At 34.4% G+C, this 13,267-nt stretch overlaps 1 protein-coding gene across 4 annotated transcripts in view; it reads left to right on the plus strand.

Annotated features, from left to right (window-relative positions):
• HEATR5B (HEAT repeat containing 5B) overlaps positions 1-13,267 on the plus strand; it is an 88,916-nt gene that overhangs the window by 25,587 nt on the left and 50,062 nt on the right. For all 4 annotated transcript variants that reach the window (XM_059943598.1, XM_059943599.1, XM_059943601.1 and 1 more), the window contains exons 13-19: positions 553-652; positions 1,195-1,304; positions 2,117-2,280; positions 2,999-3,174; positions 5,706-5,811; positions 7,334-7,524; positions 10,194-10,353. In XM_059943598.1, coding sequence (XP_059799581.1) covers positions 553-652; positions 1,195-1,304; positions 2,117-2,280; positions 2,999-3,174; positions 5,706-5,811; positions 7,334-7,524; positions 10,194-10,353 — 1,007 coding nt within the window. The remainder of the gene's footprint in view (positions 1-552; positions 653-1,194; positions 1,305-2,116; positions 2,281-2,998; positions 3,175-5,705; positions 5,812-7,333; positions 7,525-10,193; positions 10,354-13,267) is intronic.

Here is a 13,267-nt window from a genome sequence, read left to right on the forward strand (position 1 = left end):
CTCAAGTTTTATTTGAAAACTAGAATTACACAGAGTGACCCTGTCCTTTTTCGCTTTATCTGAGGGTGAAAAGTGCCTCTTTTTTCAAACTGTGGGAGACAGATGTACACTTAACCATAAGCGCCACAGGGCAAGGTGTTAGTTTTGTTCCCACACATCTGAGAGCTGTTTTAGTCTTAGCTCTACTGCCAAAGAGCCAATAAAGCTATTTCCTCTCACTGGGCCATTATGTCCACTGTTGGTTCTGTTCTGAAACAGCTTTTTTTGTAGTTATCTGAATTCATGTGGGGTCATAGACTTCTGAATTCTCGCTCACAGAAATCTTTCTAACAGACATCTTCCCTCCCTCCATTTTTGCTGTCCACTCTTCTTCTAGCCTTTTCTAATGAGTTTTCTCTAAAGTTGCAATTGGTCCTTCTTTTGGTTTGACCTTGTTTTAGAACTTTATATTTTGTAATAATTAAACATTTTAGGTACCTTTATATAATTTTATAAATTTGTTCATCCTCACAAAGGCTGTTTCAAATATGTCTTTTTAAAATTTTTATCTAGCAATGAGGAGTTTTGTTGCACATTGTCCTGAACTCCTAACTGAAGATGTGATTAGAAAATTGATGACCCCTATTGAATGTGCCATGACTATGATGTCACAGTAAGTAGGCAATTAGGACACGTTAACATCCAATTTTATATATTTATAAATAGCCATGTTTTGTAATTCCCTATAATATCATATAGGAAATGTACTAAATTTTATTTGTGTGAAGTGACTTTAAAAATTTCAGTAGTGGTGTGGATTGAAATAAAATTTTATTTTATTTATTTATTTTAATTATTATTTATTTATTTAGTTTGGCTGCACCGGGTCTTAGTTAAGGCATGCGGGCTTCTTAATTGCAGCATGCAAGCTCTTAGATGCAGCATGCATGCGGGATCTAGTTCTCCAACCAGGGATCGAACCCCGGCCCCCTGCATTGTGAGCGTGGAGCCTTACCCACTGGACCACCAGGGAAGTCCCTAAAATTGTATTTTATAATGTTTCTGTTACTAACAGTAAAAGTCACAAAATAAACTAAAAGAAAAATGTAATACTTATCAATGTACTTTGACCGTACATTGATACGTGGCTGGGAAAAAAATGTAAGTAATGCTTATTCTAATAAGCTAATACTAATTATACTTTTGATATTTTAGCATTCCATCTGTAATTAAAGCCCACGGAGCTCATCTGAAAGCTAGTGCTGCAATGGTCCGTTTAAGACTTTATGATATCTTGGCGTTGTTACCTCCAAAAACTTATGAAGGTAAATGAAATTTGTGTATGTCTAATAAAAATTCTTCAGTATACCTTTGCAGTTCTTCACAATATCATAGAGTTCTGACCATGTAAAGGAAGGCAACCATTTTCCTTTTCTTCATACAGAGTAGCTAACACTTGTTGAGCCCTACTGTGTTCCAGGTCCCGTTCTAAGCCCTTAACATGTATGAGCATCTTTGACTCTAACCACAACCATATGAGGCTAAAATATAGCTTTCTTTAAAGATGAAGATTCTCAGGCACTTAGAGGTTGTGTAACTTGCACAAGTCTGGGAGGTGGTTAACTGGCAGAGCTTGGATTCAAACCCAGTTGGTTCATCTTCAGAGTCTATGCTTTTAATGACTATCCCAACTGTTATAATACAGCCAATAATTTAGGAATCTGGAGGGAGAATAGTAATGTACTTTTGCAGAAGTTAAATGTCATATAAAATATTAATATTCCAGTGCAACCATACCCAAGAATTTTGATATGCCCTGGTTCAGTGTTTGTACATCGTTAAGTAATTAATAGTAAATAATAATCATCATTTTCAATATATTTAAAATAAAAAATCTTTGAGTTTTTGATTACTTTAAATAATTTGGGCTAAAAGGCATAATACAGTAACAAAAAAGGAAGTGCCATTATTGTGTATTAAAACCAGCGTTAAAATATTTAATACTGGTTTTTCTTAAAAGGGAACGGGGACTTAATTATTTTACTCCTGTTGAACATATTGCTGTTCTTGGTGGGCAGTGATTGTCATTTTCTTAAAAAGTATTCTCTTTAATCTGACCTGAAGTTCTGTTTTTTAGGCTCTTTCAATGCACTTCTTAGAGAACTGGTAGCAGAATTCACTTTGACTGACAACTCAGCCAACACAACTACTTCCCTCCTCAGATCCCTCTGCCACTATGATGATAGTGTTCTTCTTGGTTCCTGGCTTCAAGAAACTGATCATAAATCAATTGAAGACCAGGTAGTAAACTATAAAGTGAAGTGAAATACTAGCTTGATTGAAAAACAATGGTACTATTACACATTGTCATTTAAAAAGAAAATATTGTAGACTAAGGTTTAGTTTTCATTTAGCTTTCTTAGACATTTAAAGATACCTTCCTAGGGGTGGATAAATAGTGAAAAAAGGTAAACAGCAATAGTTAGAATTTGGCGAACTGTCTTTATTTAATATTCTGTGTATTTCGGTGCCCTGTGGTTGTATTGGCAAAGATCAGTTTTGACTAGCTTTTTGGTTGTTGGTGTTTGTTTTGGTTTAGCTTATTTTGTGACAGGTTAGAGAGGAATAGGATTTAGTAGGTTGAAGATTTAGAACCTTTTTTGCCCACTGAATACATTATTTCTTATGTACTTTTTAAAAAGAGTTACTAAAGGCCGCTTTTAAAAAATTTTTTGTGGGTGTAAGTTATTCCTGACATTATTTTGCTTACACATTTTGAGGTGGGTACTGCAAAAATGTTTTAGAATGAACAAAACTTTTTTTAAAAATTGCATGAACTGTTGTGACTTTTTTTAATGGCCAAATTATATCTTTCTCTATTTAAAAATTTTCAGATTTAATCATTCTGTTCTTTCATTGTTACTTTTTCTCTTTCCTCCCCTGTTTTGTCATGCCCAGTACTTGGTAAGTGAATTTCCCAAAGTGGATTTTGAATGATTTTTATGTCCTTCTTTTGCAGCTCCAGCCAAACAGTGCATCTGGAAGTGGGGCTCTGGAGCATGATCCATCCTCCATTTATTTACGAATACCTGCGGGAGAAGCTGTGCCTGGGCCTCTTCCCCTTGGAGTTTCGGTCATTGATGCTTCTGTGGCTCTTTTTGGTGTAGTGTTTCCTCATGTTTCTTTTAAACACCGGTTAGTATAAAGTCAATAAGGTGATTTTAGTTAAATATAATTTATTTTCAAGCAGTACATTTTCCCAACCAAGCTAACTCTTCAATAAGAAGAGTTTGAACAATAGTCTCCTAAATGTAATAAATAACATAAGTGGCACATAATAAATTGCATGCAAACTCCACATAATTTGAAACTGTTTTTAAAGTTTGACCCCATGTACTGGCATATGATATCCACTGTATTGTGGACTCGGTCTTAAACAACAAAATTTTCATTATAGTAGTTTGTTTGCCAGCTTATAAGTAGGTTTGCCTGTATCTTTAATTAGGGACATCAGTTTTCCAAGTCTTGTTACTGAGGAATTAAATGAGTGAGAAGTCTACTCCCTAATATGACATTTGTCAGATGGTTAAAGTCTGGAACTTGGAACACTAAAGTAACTGATTCTTTTTTTAATAGGAGTATTTTAGTTTACTATAGTTTATGTCCACAGACACCATACTTAACTTAGTAAGCATTTTATATATTTACAGTGATTTTCCCAAAAGAAGGAGTAAAAATGAATTAATGCAAGACCTTCACAGATAGTTCAGGTTTTACAAACTATGCCTTAAAAACATTGTTGTATTTGTATAGAAAAGATAGCATATCTTTACATATGTAGGTTAGCTGATTAATTTCTTTTTAATTTGAGGGGGAAATTTTAAATATGAAATTTTACTTTATCCAGATATCTTTAAGAACATTTGGTTGCCACATAAATGTTAAAGACTGTTAAAGGTGAAAGAATCTTATAAGGCATCTACTTTAATGTCCTTGTTTTAAATCTAAAGAAATCTAGGTCTAAGAGTTCGTGGTTTGTCAGAAATTATACAGCTAGTTATGAGACCTGCAACTAGAATCCAGGATTATCTTAACTTTTTTTTAAAAAAATAAATTTATTTATTTATTTATGGCTGCGTTGGGTCTTCGTTGCTGTGTGCGGGCTCTCTCTAGTTGACGCGAGCAGGGACCACTCTTCGTTGTGGTACGCAGGCTTCTCGTTGCGGTGGCTTCTCTTGTTGCAGAGCACGGGCTCTAGGCGTGAGGGCTTCAGTAGTTGTGGCTCGCGGGCTCTAGGGTGCAGGCTCAGTAGTTGTGGCACACAGGCTTAGTTGCTCCGTGGCATGTGGGATCTTTCCGGACCAGGGCTCAAACCCGTGTCTCCTGCATTGGCAGGCAGATTCTTAACCACTGTGCCACCAGGGAAATCCTCTTAACTTTATTAAATCACTTTTGTGGAACCAGATGAAGTAAAAATAGGTAAGTTCTATTAAAAGTAAAATATGTAACATAAATATCCAGGGATGGAGGAATCAGTGAATAAATTATGGAAAGTTGATAGGCTGGAATACATTTTACAGAGACAATGTTTTGATATTAGAAAATGCTCATTATACAGTGTTAAATGAAGAAGGTAAAAGGCAAGAAATGATCCCAGTTTGATATTTTAAAATACGTGAAAATGTTCAATGGTTATTTCTAGGTAGTAACTTTTTGTTAATATTTTTCAAATTAAAAGAAATATTTTATAGTAAGGAAAAAAGTTTGTTTAAGTTATGTATTTGAGGTCAGTTATAGGCACATGATGTTTGATGGCCATGTTGGAGACCATGTGTGTCTTTTCAGGTGTATGCTTGAAACCAGTGTGAACAGTGCCCTGCTTCTTCAGCATAGATGTGGATCTGTGTCAGAGAGGTGTACAAGTGTCAGCTTTAGCCCCAAGTACCTCTAACTGGAGTTCCTGCTGGAGGCTAGATGGTTTCTTCCTATGTGATTTTAGAAGAATGCTTTGACCTGAGCCCCATGGCCTTTTATAATTGAGCATAAATCCTTCCAGTGAAATTTCCCTAGATTCCTTTGCCCCACCTCTTTTCTTTGTAGAAGAATCTGATATGACCTCATTCTCTTTAATCAGAATAGTCTCAAATGGCTGTGATTTGGGGAAGAGGGATAACTGTCTCATTTTAAAAATTTGAAACAATAAAACAACCAATTCACCTCTGATTTTTCACATTTAACAAAATTGACCAAAGCTAAGTCTTTTCAAAAAAATCTCCCAATTAGCTTCTAAAGATAGGACACGAGGTACTATTTTCTTCTATGTGTGAGAGTATTTTTTAAAAAGAAAAAAATTATGCCACATTTTAAGATTTCCAACTTAAAAATCTTCCACAGAGATGCGCAATTAATGATTGTTATTCAGGAAACCTTGAGCACCTACTTTATGCCAGGCGCTTTGTTGCACATTGAAGACCACTGAAGTTATGACATTATTTTGCTGATTGAAACTTAATGTTAGTCCCTTGTGTTGTGCCAGCTAGTAGTTCATGTCCGTATATTAATTCAGAAGGAGGAGATCTGGTTTAGACCAGGGAATGAAATGAAAAGAGATAGCATGGGGCATTATTTGTTAAACAGTCAGCTTATACCCTTCTTCTTATCTCTGTTTTTTGGGCCATGTTTGAATAAAAAGTATTGCTAATGTGGTCTTTATTCTATTGTTACAGATTACAGATGCTGGATCACTTTGCCGAATGTGTTAAACAAGCCAAAGGTGTTCGCCAGCAGGCTGTGCAGCTTAATATCTTTACAGCTGTTCTTAGTGCACTAAAGGTATTTACTTTTAAAACATAGCAAATATTCTGAACTAAGATTTTAATACCTTCAGTATAGTAATTCAAACATAACTAGACTATTACGTTTATATGTATAGCTCTGGATAACCGTGCTTTTATATTATTTCATTTAAATTACTAGAAACTTTATCTTAGGCTCATTGTAATTAAATAAGTATTTTGTATTTTAGTAATATTAAAATTCATATTTTGATTTGATACCTCAAATTTTACAAGTGCTGATAACATTCGGAATTTTCAAACATGTCTGACTAATGAAATTTGGTATTCTATTGAAGGCTAACTAGATAAAGCTTAAGTTTGATTTGTGGTTTAGACCATAAAGCAGGAGAGGCTATGTTTGTTATGTAGTTAAAAGAGTGCTGCATTTAGATATTGTGTTCTGGTTTAGCTACTCAATAGGTTTCTGTCTTGTGTAGTTCCTTTAGCCTTTTTTAAACCTCAGATTCTACATGTATGAAGTGAAATAACAAATATTTTGCTTATCTCTCAGAGTTCATGTACTGTACTATGCAGCTTATAGCCTCTCATGATGTATTTGAAAAGTCATATTATTCAACACTAAGCTTATTATAAGATATCACTGCTTTAAAAGGGCAACAAGTACAAGTGTTTAAATGGGCATGAATTAAATCACATTTTGTAAACTTCAGGGAAAAAGGATGTAGGTATTGGTTACACAAATAAAGGTTTGTACCATTTATATAGTCATTAGTATATGCCCTTTTTAGAGACCATCAGCCACCAACATCTGAGCTTTTTAAAAAAGGAGTGGGGTGGTCATGGTTTCCCTCAGTGGTTGGAAGGTTGGTTAACAGCTGTAATATTGCTGTACAGTATGCGTTTCTTCATATATGTGCTCACTAATGCCTCTGCTGTAGTTAACATTTTCCCTAGGTACCATGACTTATATTTTTGGTCTCAAGTAAGTAATTTAAGTTCCAGGACAGTAAGTGTAACCAGAAGAGAGATATTAACATTTAGTATGATGAACATTCATACTGATTCAGTTCAACATTCAGTTACTGATTATTCTTACCTCATTTTGTCTTTAGGTATGTATTGGATATACTCTTTATGACATAATTATCGCCTCTGGCATTTTTATATAAATGTATCAAAGTTTCATGTTCATGAGGCCTTTTCCTTCCTTAAAGTTATAATGATAAATTTCAGTCAGTTAAATAACAGTTGATTTAATAATACAGTGTCCTTTATGTATAAAAACAACTTTTAAGTATTTGTCTTTGGATAGAGACACTCCCAGGGATTGTTGGTTTTAGGGCTGATTCAACTATAACTATGTTATGTATCATGTTGTGAAATTCTGTTTAGGAAGGTGATTACTGTCAGTCTAACATGTATTAATTCTAGGCATAGTACATGCATGGGAAAGTTGGCTGAAGAAAATAATGTGTGAAGATATATGTATATTTACAAAGATTGCAGTCCTTTTTTTTTTTTTTTTTTTTTTTTTTTTTTTTTTTAAATAACCATAGGGCCTGGCTGAAAACAAAAGTACTTTAGGACCTGAGGAAGTTCGTAAATCTGCTCTGACACTAGTTATGGGGGCCCTTGACAACCCAAACCCCATCTTAAGATGTGCAGCAGGGGAGGCTCTTGGAAGAATGGCTCAGGTGGTTGGAGAAGCAACTTTCATTGCTAGAATGGCCCAATATAGCTTTGACAAGTAAGTGGGTCTCTCTATCAACAAGTAATTTTCTCTCATAGGCAAGGATGTCTTTTAAGTTTTCAGTAACTATTAACTGGACTGTATATTTTCCACATGGTAGATACTTTCAGTGTGGTGCAGGTTTCTGTTTCAGCTCTTGAATGTTACATAACGGAATCAAGAGGATTGTTAATGAGGGCGTCTCTCAGTTATGTGTAGTTTGCTCTGAAGTCCTTTTCTCTTATCTCTGCCCTCCCACACCCCCCGCCATTATTCTTTCTGTTAATTTTCACTTTTTGGGATAAGCCATTCTTTGTCTAACTACTACCAAGTTTATCATTTCTTAAATTATCCCTGAAACAGGGGATACATTTAGCATTAGCTTTTAAGAATTTCTTGGCAATATTAATTTAAAAGAGTGATCTCAGAGATCCAAATAAGTATGATTAAGATGATAAATGCAGTTATTAGTGACTGTTGATTTTTAATCAAGTACTTGAAGTAGAGCAGTTGAAAATCAAGAGTGGTCAAGAATTAACACTTGAGTTATGTAAATTAATCATTCTTAAGTATTGTATATTTTGAGGATTAATTATACCAAACTATATCATAATTATTAACAGGAGAGAGGTTGGGAGAAGCAGTGGTTGTGAAGTAGTGGTTCGGAAGAAGTATTTTCTGAACTCTTGCGTATCTGAGGACGGCTGTCCTTGTCTTCACACACAGTGGCAGTTTGGCTGGTTTAGGATGATGCCCCAGTGTATTGTTTGACTCACTAAGGATAATATGAGCAGGCAGAATGTAGCTAAACTATTCCCAGACACTTAATCTTCTGCAGGATGACTTTGCTTATTTTCTAGCAATAGATTAACTTTGCCTTTTCCAAGTGTCTCTCATTAATCCTGAAATCAACTTCTGTTAAAGATTTTTTAAAAGTTAGAACCAGTCTTAAGCTACCTGTTTCATGGTTTGTGCTCTGTTAATAATAGGTAAAATAAGAGTGTATTTCTTTGGAAAACTCTTGACTGGTTAATTTTTCTTTAGTTACAAGTGGTTTTATAAGTGCTTCAGTACCTATAAGAGTATTTATTTTATACTTATCCTGGTAAAACACAAGGACATTTCATTCATATTCATACCTGTCTGGTTAATGGTTTGCAAGTGTTCTCAGTGCTTAGTTTCATTAGCTTTTCTAAATAATTTATTATGATCTGAAATTAATTATTACATAGATTTTGTTACCTGTTTTTTCACATTTTAAGTTATCTGAAATTGGGATTTGTCTTAAAATCTCTAAGAAATGTCATAATTATTTGGCAGCATTTTTTTCTTTTATACTGTTATATAAAATAATGGTACATTAAGAAAAATCTGTGGTATCTTAGATTTGACAAAATCTGGTTCTATTTTGAAAAAGCTTCAATATCCTGCAACTTCATTATATCAGACTGTTTTTTATCAACATTATCTCTTGCTGATAAAATATCCAACTATGAAAAGCCAAATCATCTATACATACAGATCTGTCAGCTGTTTTTGCACGTAAAAATCATATGCCATCTTAGCATTAAGACTGGAATCATTCCTATAAACCGTTCTCAGTTAATAGGGAGTAACTCAATTGCTTAAGACCCAGTTCAGATAAAAATAAAAACCATTACTGGTTAAATTAGTTTCCATTCAAATTGAAAATCACTCTGAGACCCCTGGGAAAATATATATATGATATATTCTTATATCTTAGATTACTTACTTTATTGAATAGATGACTATCACTGAGAAAATTGGCTCAGCTTTTTTTTAGCTCACTGAAATGAACTCTGAAAAGTAACAATATGAAGGAAGCTTTCTAATCTGTATAAGGCTTTTTAGAATTCACAGGTTGCATTCATTCTTCTTTCATTCCTCAAAACAACTGCTATATAGGAGTAATGATAATGTTCATTTTACAGATGGAGAAACTGAGGCATAGAGAGAGAGAGATCACTTATCCAAGGATATAGTATATTAGAAATACTGCTAAGGATGGACTTAGTTCACTTCCTTCATTACTACATTTCTTAACGTCTGTTCCATCGTGACAGCACTTAGAATTTTTCTTTCTTTGCTATAGGCAAACTGACCAGCCAGAGTCTTGGTGATGGTTTTTCATATCTTGGCTTTATTTCATTTTTATGAGTTTGTGACAGAAGTTTGATCATGGATGGCTTATTGAGAGTTATAATACAGTTTGAAAATGCAACCAAAGTTGCTTTCTAGCCTCCTTTGTTATTTTAGGAGTTTTGTTCTTAGTGGTATTTTAATGTTTTCTAATAGTAACTGACTATGTTGGTGCATGATTATGAGTCATAGTCTTTTTGTCTTATTTGTCTTTTATTTAAAACACCAATGGTAAAAATACATTTCAAATGGCTCTTGTCTTTTCAAGGAATAATTAATATTAAAAGCTGTGAAGTTGTAGGTCCTCTTTCATATTTCTCTAAAGGTAGGCTTTCTTTTGTGAAATGTATGACTTTAACCAGTTTAAAGTAAATCTCTAACTCTTGTTAGTGAGTAGAGAAAGAAGTAATAAAGATTGTAATCTTTTCTGATTTCCAGAATAAACCCCTTTTATTGTGTGATTCATAAGCTTGTTATTGCCATAGGGAAATAGAAAAAACAATCCCTGAAGTATAACTCTTTTCCAGATTGAAATCAGCTCGAGATGTTGTATCCAGAACTGGCCATTCTTTGGCTCTGGGCTGTTTGCATCGTTATGTTGGTGGTATTGGCTCAGGACAACATCTGAAGACCAGCGTCAGCATTTTATTGGCTCTAGCACAGGATGGGACATCCTCTGAAGTCCAGGTATAATATGGATTTGTTTATTATGAATTTTTTTTTCGGATAAATTTATTTATTTCTTTTGGCTGTGTTGGGTGTCATTGCTGCACGCGGGGTTTCTCTAGTTGTGGCGAGCAGGGGCTACTCTTTGTTGCGGTGTGCGGGCTTCTCATTGCGGTGGCTTCTCTTGTTGCAGAGCATGGGCTCTGGGTGTGCAGGCTTCAGTAGTTGTGGTGCGCAGGCTTCAGTAGTTGTGGCTCACGGGCTTAGTTGCTCCGCAGCATGTGGGATCTTCCCGGACCAGGGCTCGAACCCATGTCCCCTGCATTGGCAGGTGGATTCTTAACCACTGCACCACCAGGGAAGCCCTATTATGAAATTTTAAAGTATTATTTTTAGGAAAATTATTTGTAAAAATAGTAATGATTCTGATGGGCTGTTAGGAAAAATGTCTTAGGGTCTTTCTCTGTCATTTTGCTTTATGAGTGTATAACAGGATTTTGTATCTGAACCTAATCCTAAAGTCTTTCTAATTCTGGGAGTTTAACCCATTCACAACGTTCCTTGAAGCATGGTTTCTTTTTATTATTTATTATCCTTTGTACATGTTTCCTCTTCTTTGTATTTCCTTACGTTTGTTGGATGATCAAATTTCTTTTAATAACAGTCTTCTCTCTCTTCTCTAATACCCTAACCCAGGTACAGTGTTGTTGGCTGAATCTTCAGGTGTACTCCTTGAATTTCTTTTTTTCTCTCTCCTTAGATATTTTATACAAAAATAGGTATAACTACAATAAGAGGCAAGAACTTCACGTGTGTGAAAATATCCTATACTCTTGATTTGCCATTTCCCAGTGATGCACCTAAAAATATTGAGTATATGAAACCAATAACATTCAACTCGCCAGCTTCATATTGGGACTCAGAAGCTGGAAGAGACAAGTTTGATTGCCATTGCTGCCTGTCATTAGTTTGTTAATAAATGGGTTCCTTCACCATAAGAAAAGAATGCAAAATCCGCCAGAGACTTCTTAGTCTACAGGCTTAGTTTGCCTTTGACTTCTTGGTAAAGGTTTCCAGCTGTGTAAAGCACAAAAGTCCCAAAAGGACTAAAATCAAAAATGAACTAATGTTGCTCCTTAAGAGGTGCTATGCTGTTTTTTTTTAATGCTGTTTCCACAGTAATCTGGAAGAAAAGAACACAGCTGTGAAACTGTTTTACCTAAGAAGTTGCTGCTTTCTTCTTTTATGTCAACGAGTAGGTGCTAGTTTTCTTTCCTTTGTCTTCACCTTTTTCTCAACCCTCTCTTGCTTTAATTTCTTAAAACCACAGTCCTGTAAGTAACTGCTTCACATGATTCTTTTTCTATGACATGACATCTTACTGTAATGTGGACCACTTATATTCCCTCAGAGCTTCTGTTTCAGCTCACATCTGCACAAGAATAGTATGGTAGCATTCTTCAGTTTTCTCTAAAGTCTCTTCTGTTATAAGAATCCTAACTCAAAAATTATACTTCCCAGTCAAATTATTGTATACATATATTTAGTTGTAATTACTAGAGATTTAGTCTTCAATAATGTTTTCTTTTTTGTATCCTCAACTCCTGTCTTGAGATCTTTGTTCTTATTTTATTTTTACTTGATAGGAAAACTTCCTTTAGCAATAATAATCTTAGAAAGGGTCGTTGACTGGTGTGCTTTCTGATTCCTTGCATATCTAAAAAAAAAAGAGGCTTTATTCTGTCTTCAAATTTGAATGATATTTGGGTTGGGTATACTGTTCCTGGCACACAGTCCTTTTTTTCATTATTCGTAAATGTTTCAGTATTTTTTGTGTTGCATGTAAGAGGCTAATAGTAGCTTAATTTTTTGAGTTAAATTTCCATAGATATTAACATCTCAGTTTTTCATCAGCTATCTATAAAAACTTTCAAATATGTTCTTTAAGAAGTAAAAGATAACATATAAGCCAATAATCAAAACAACTGATGTGCAAATACTCTAAAGTTTCTCTGCAGTGTGGCTTTGAATATTCAGATATAAAACTTTAATGATGCATTCATTTTCTTCTTTTACACAGCGCATATATTTCACACGCCCAAAAGACATTGGTTTATGTAATAAATTTCTGAATTAATGATGCTTATGGACATCATAGCTATCTTTTTCCCCATCTTTTTATTGCTAAGAAACTTATCTGAAATAGGTCTGTATGTTTGTAACCTTATATTTTGGTTTCACACTGTGTAACAATTTTTCTCTCTATCCTTGCAGCTTAGAAATTTCATCAAGTTCTATATAAGTTTATCTTTTCTTTTTCTCTTTCTGGTACTTACTTATATATTGAGTCTCTTGTCTTTATCCTCATTATTTTAATTTTTTTGTATTTTCACTGTGGGTTACAGGATAATCTTCCATTTGAACTTCAAGGTAATGATTTTTGTATTTAACAATAATTCTTTTTTTTCCAGTTTTCTACTGAACAATTTAATATAAATACTGGGTGTGTGTTTGTTTTTTAAAAACACTTCTGGAATCTCCTTTGTGCTTTAATTATTTACCTTAAAAATCCTTATGATAGTTTTATTAAAATACTTTCTTTTGTTTCTTCCATTAATTTTTTTCTCCAGAATGTGTATTCTGGCTTTCCTCCCTCAAGCTGTTATATCCCTATTACTTTTGTCAATAGGTGTGGTTTCTACACATAACTGTCCAACTTAGGTTGCTAAATTCCCTAGGATTGGAGTAGATTGACAGGTAATAGAAATTAAGGTATGGATTTTTTTTCTACCATGTTGGTAAGTTGGGAACTTCTCTGTTGAGACCTCTCTGTCCTCAGCCCAGTAGTGCAGCTCTCCTTTGGGGCTGCCAACAGCAAAAATAAAAGGTTCGTTCTTTAACAGGTGGATGTGGGCAGCTTAAAGGACTTTGCGTT

This window comes from Balaenoptera ricei, chromosome 13 (assembly GCF_028023285.1).
Source record: "Balaenoptera ricei isolate mBalRic1 chromosome 13, mBalRic1.hap2, whole genome shotgun sequence".
NCBI classification, from domain to species: domain Eukaryota; kingdom Metazoa; phylum Chordata; class Mammalia; order Artiodactyla; family Balaenopteridae; genus Balaenoptera; species Balaenoptera ricei.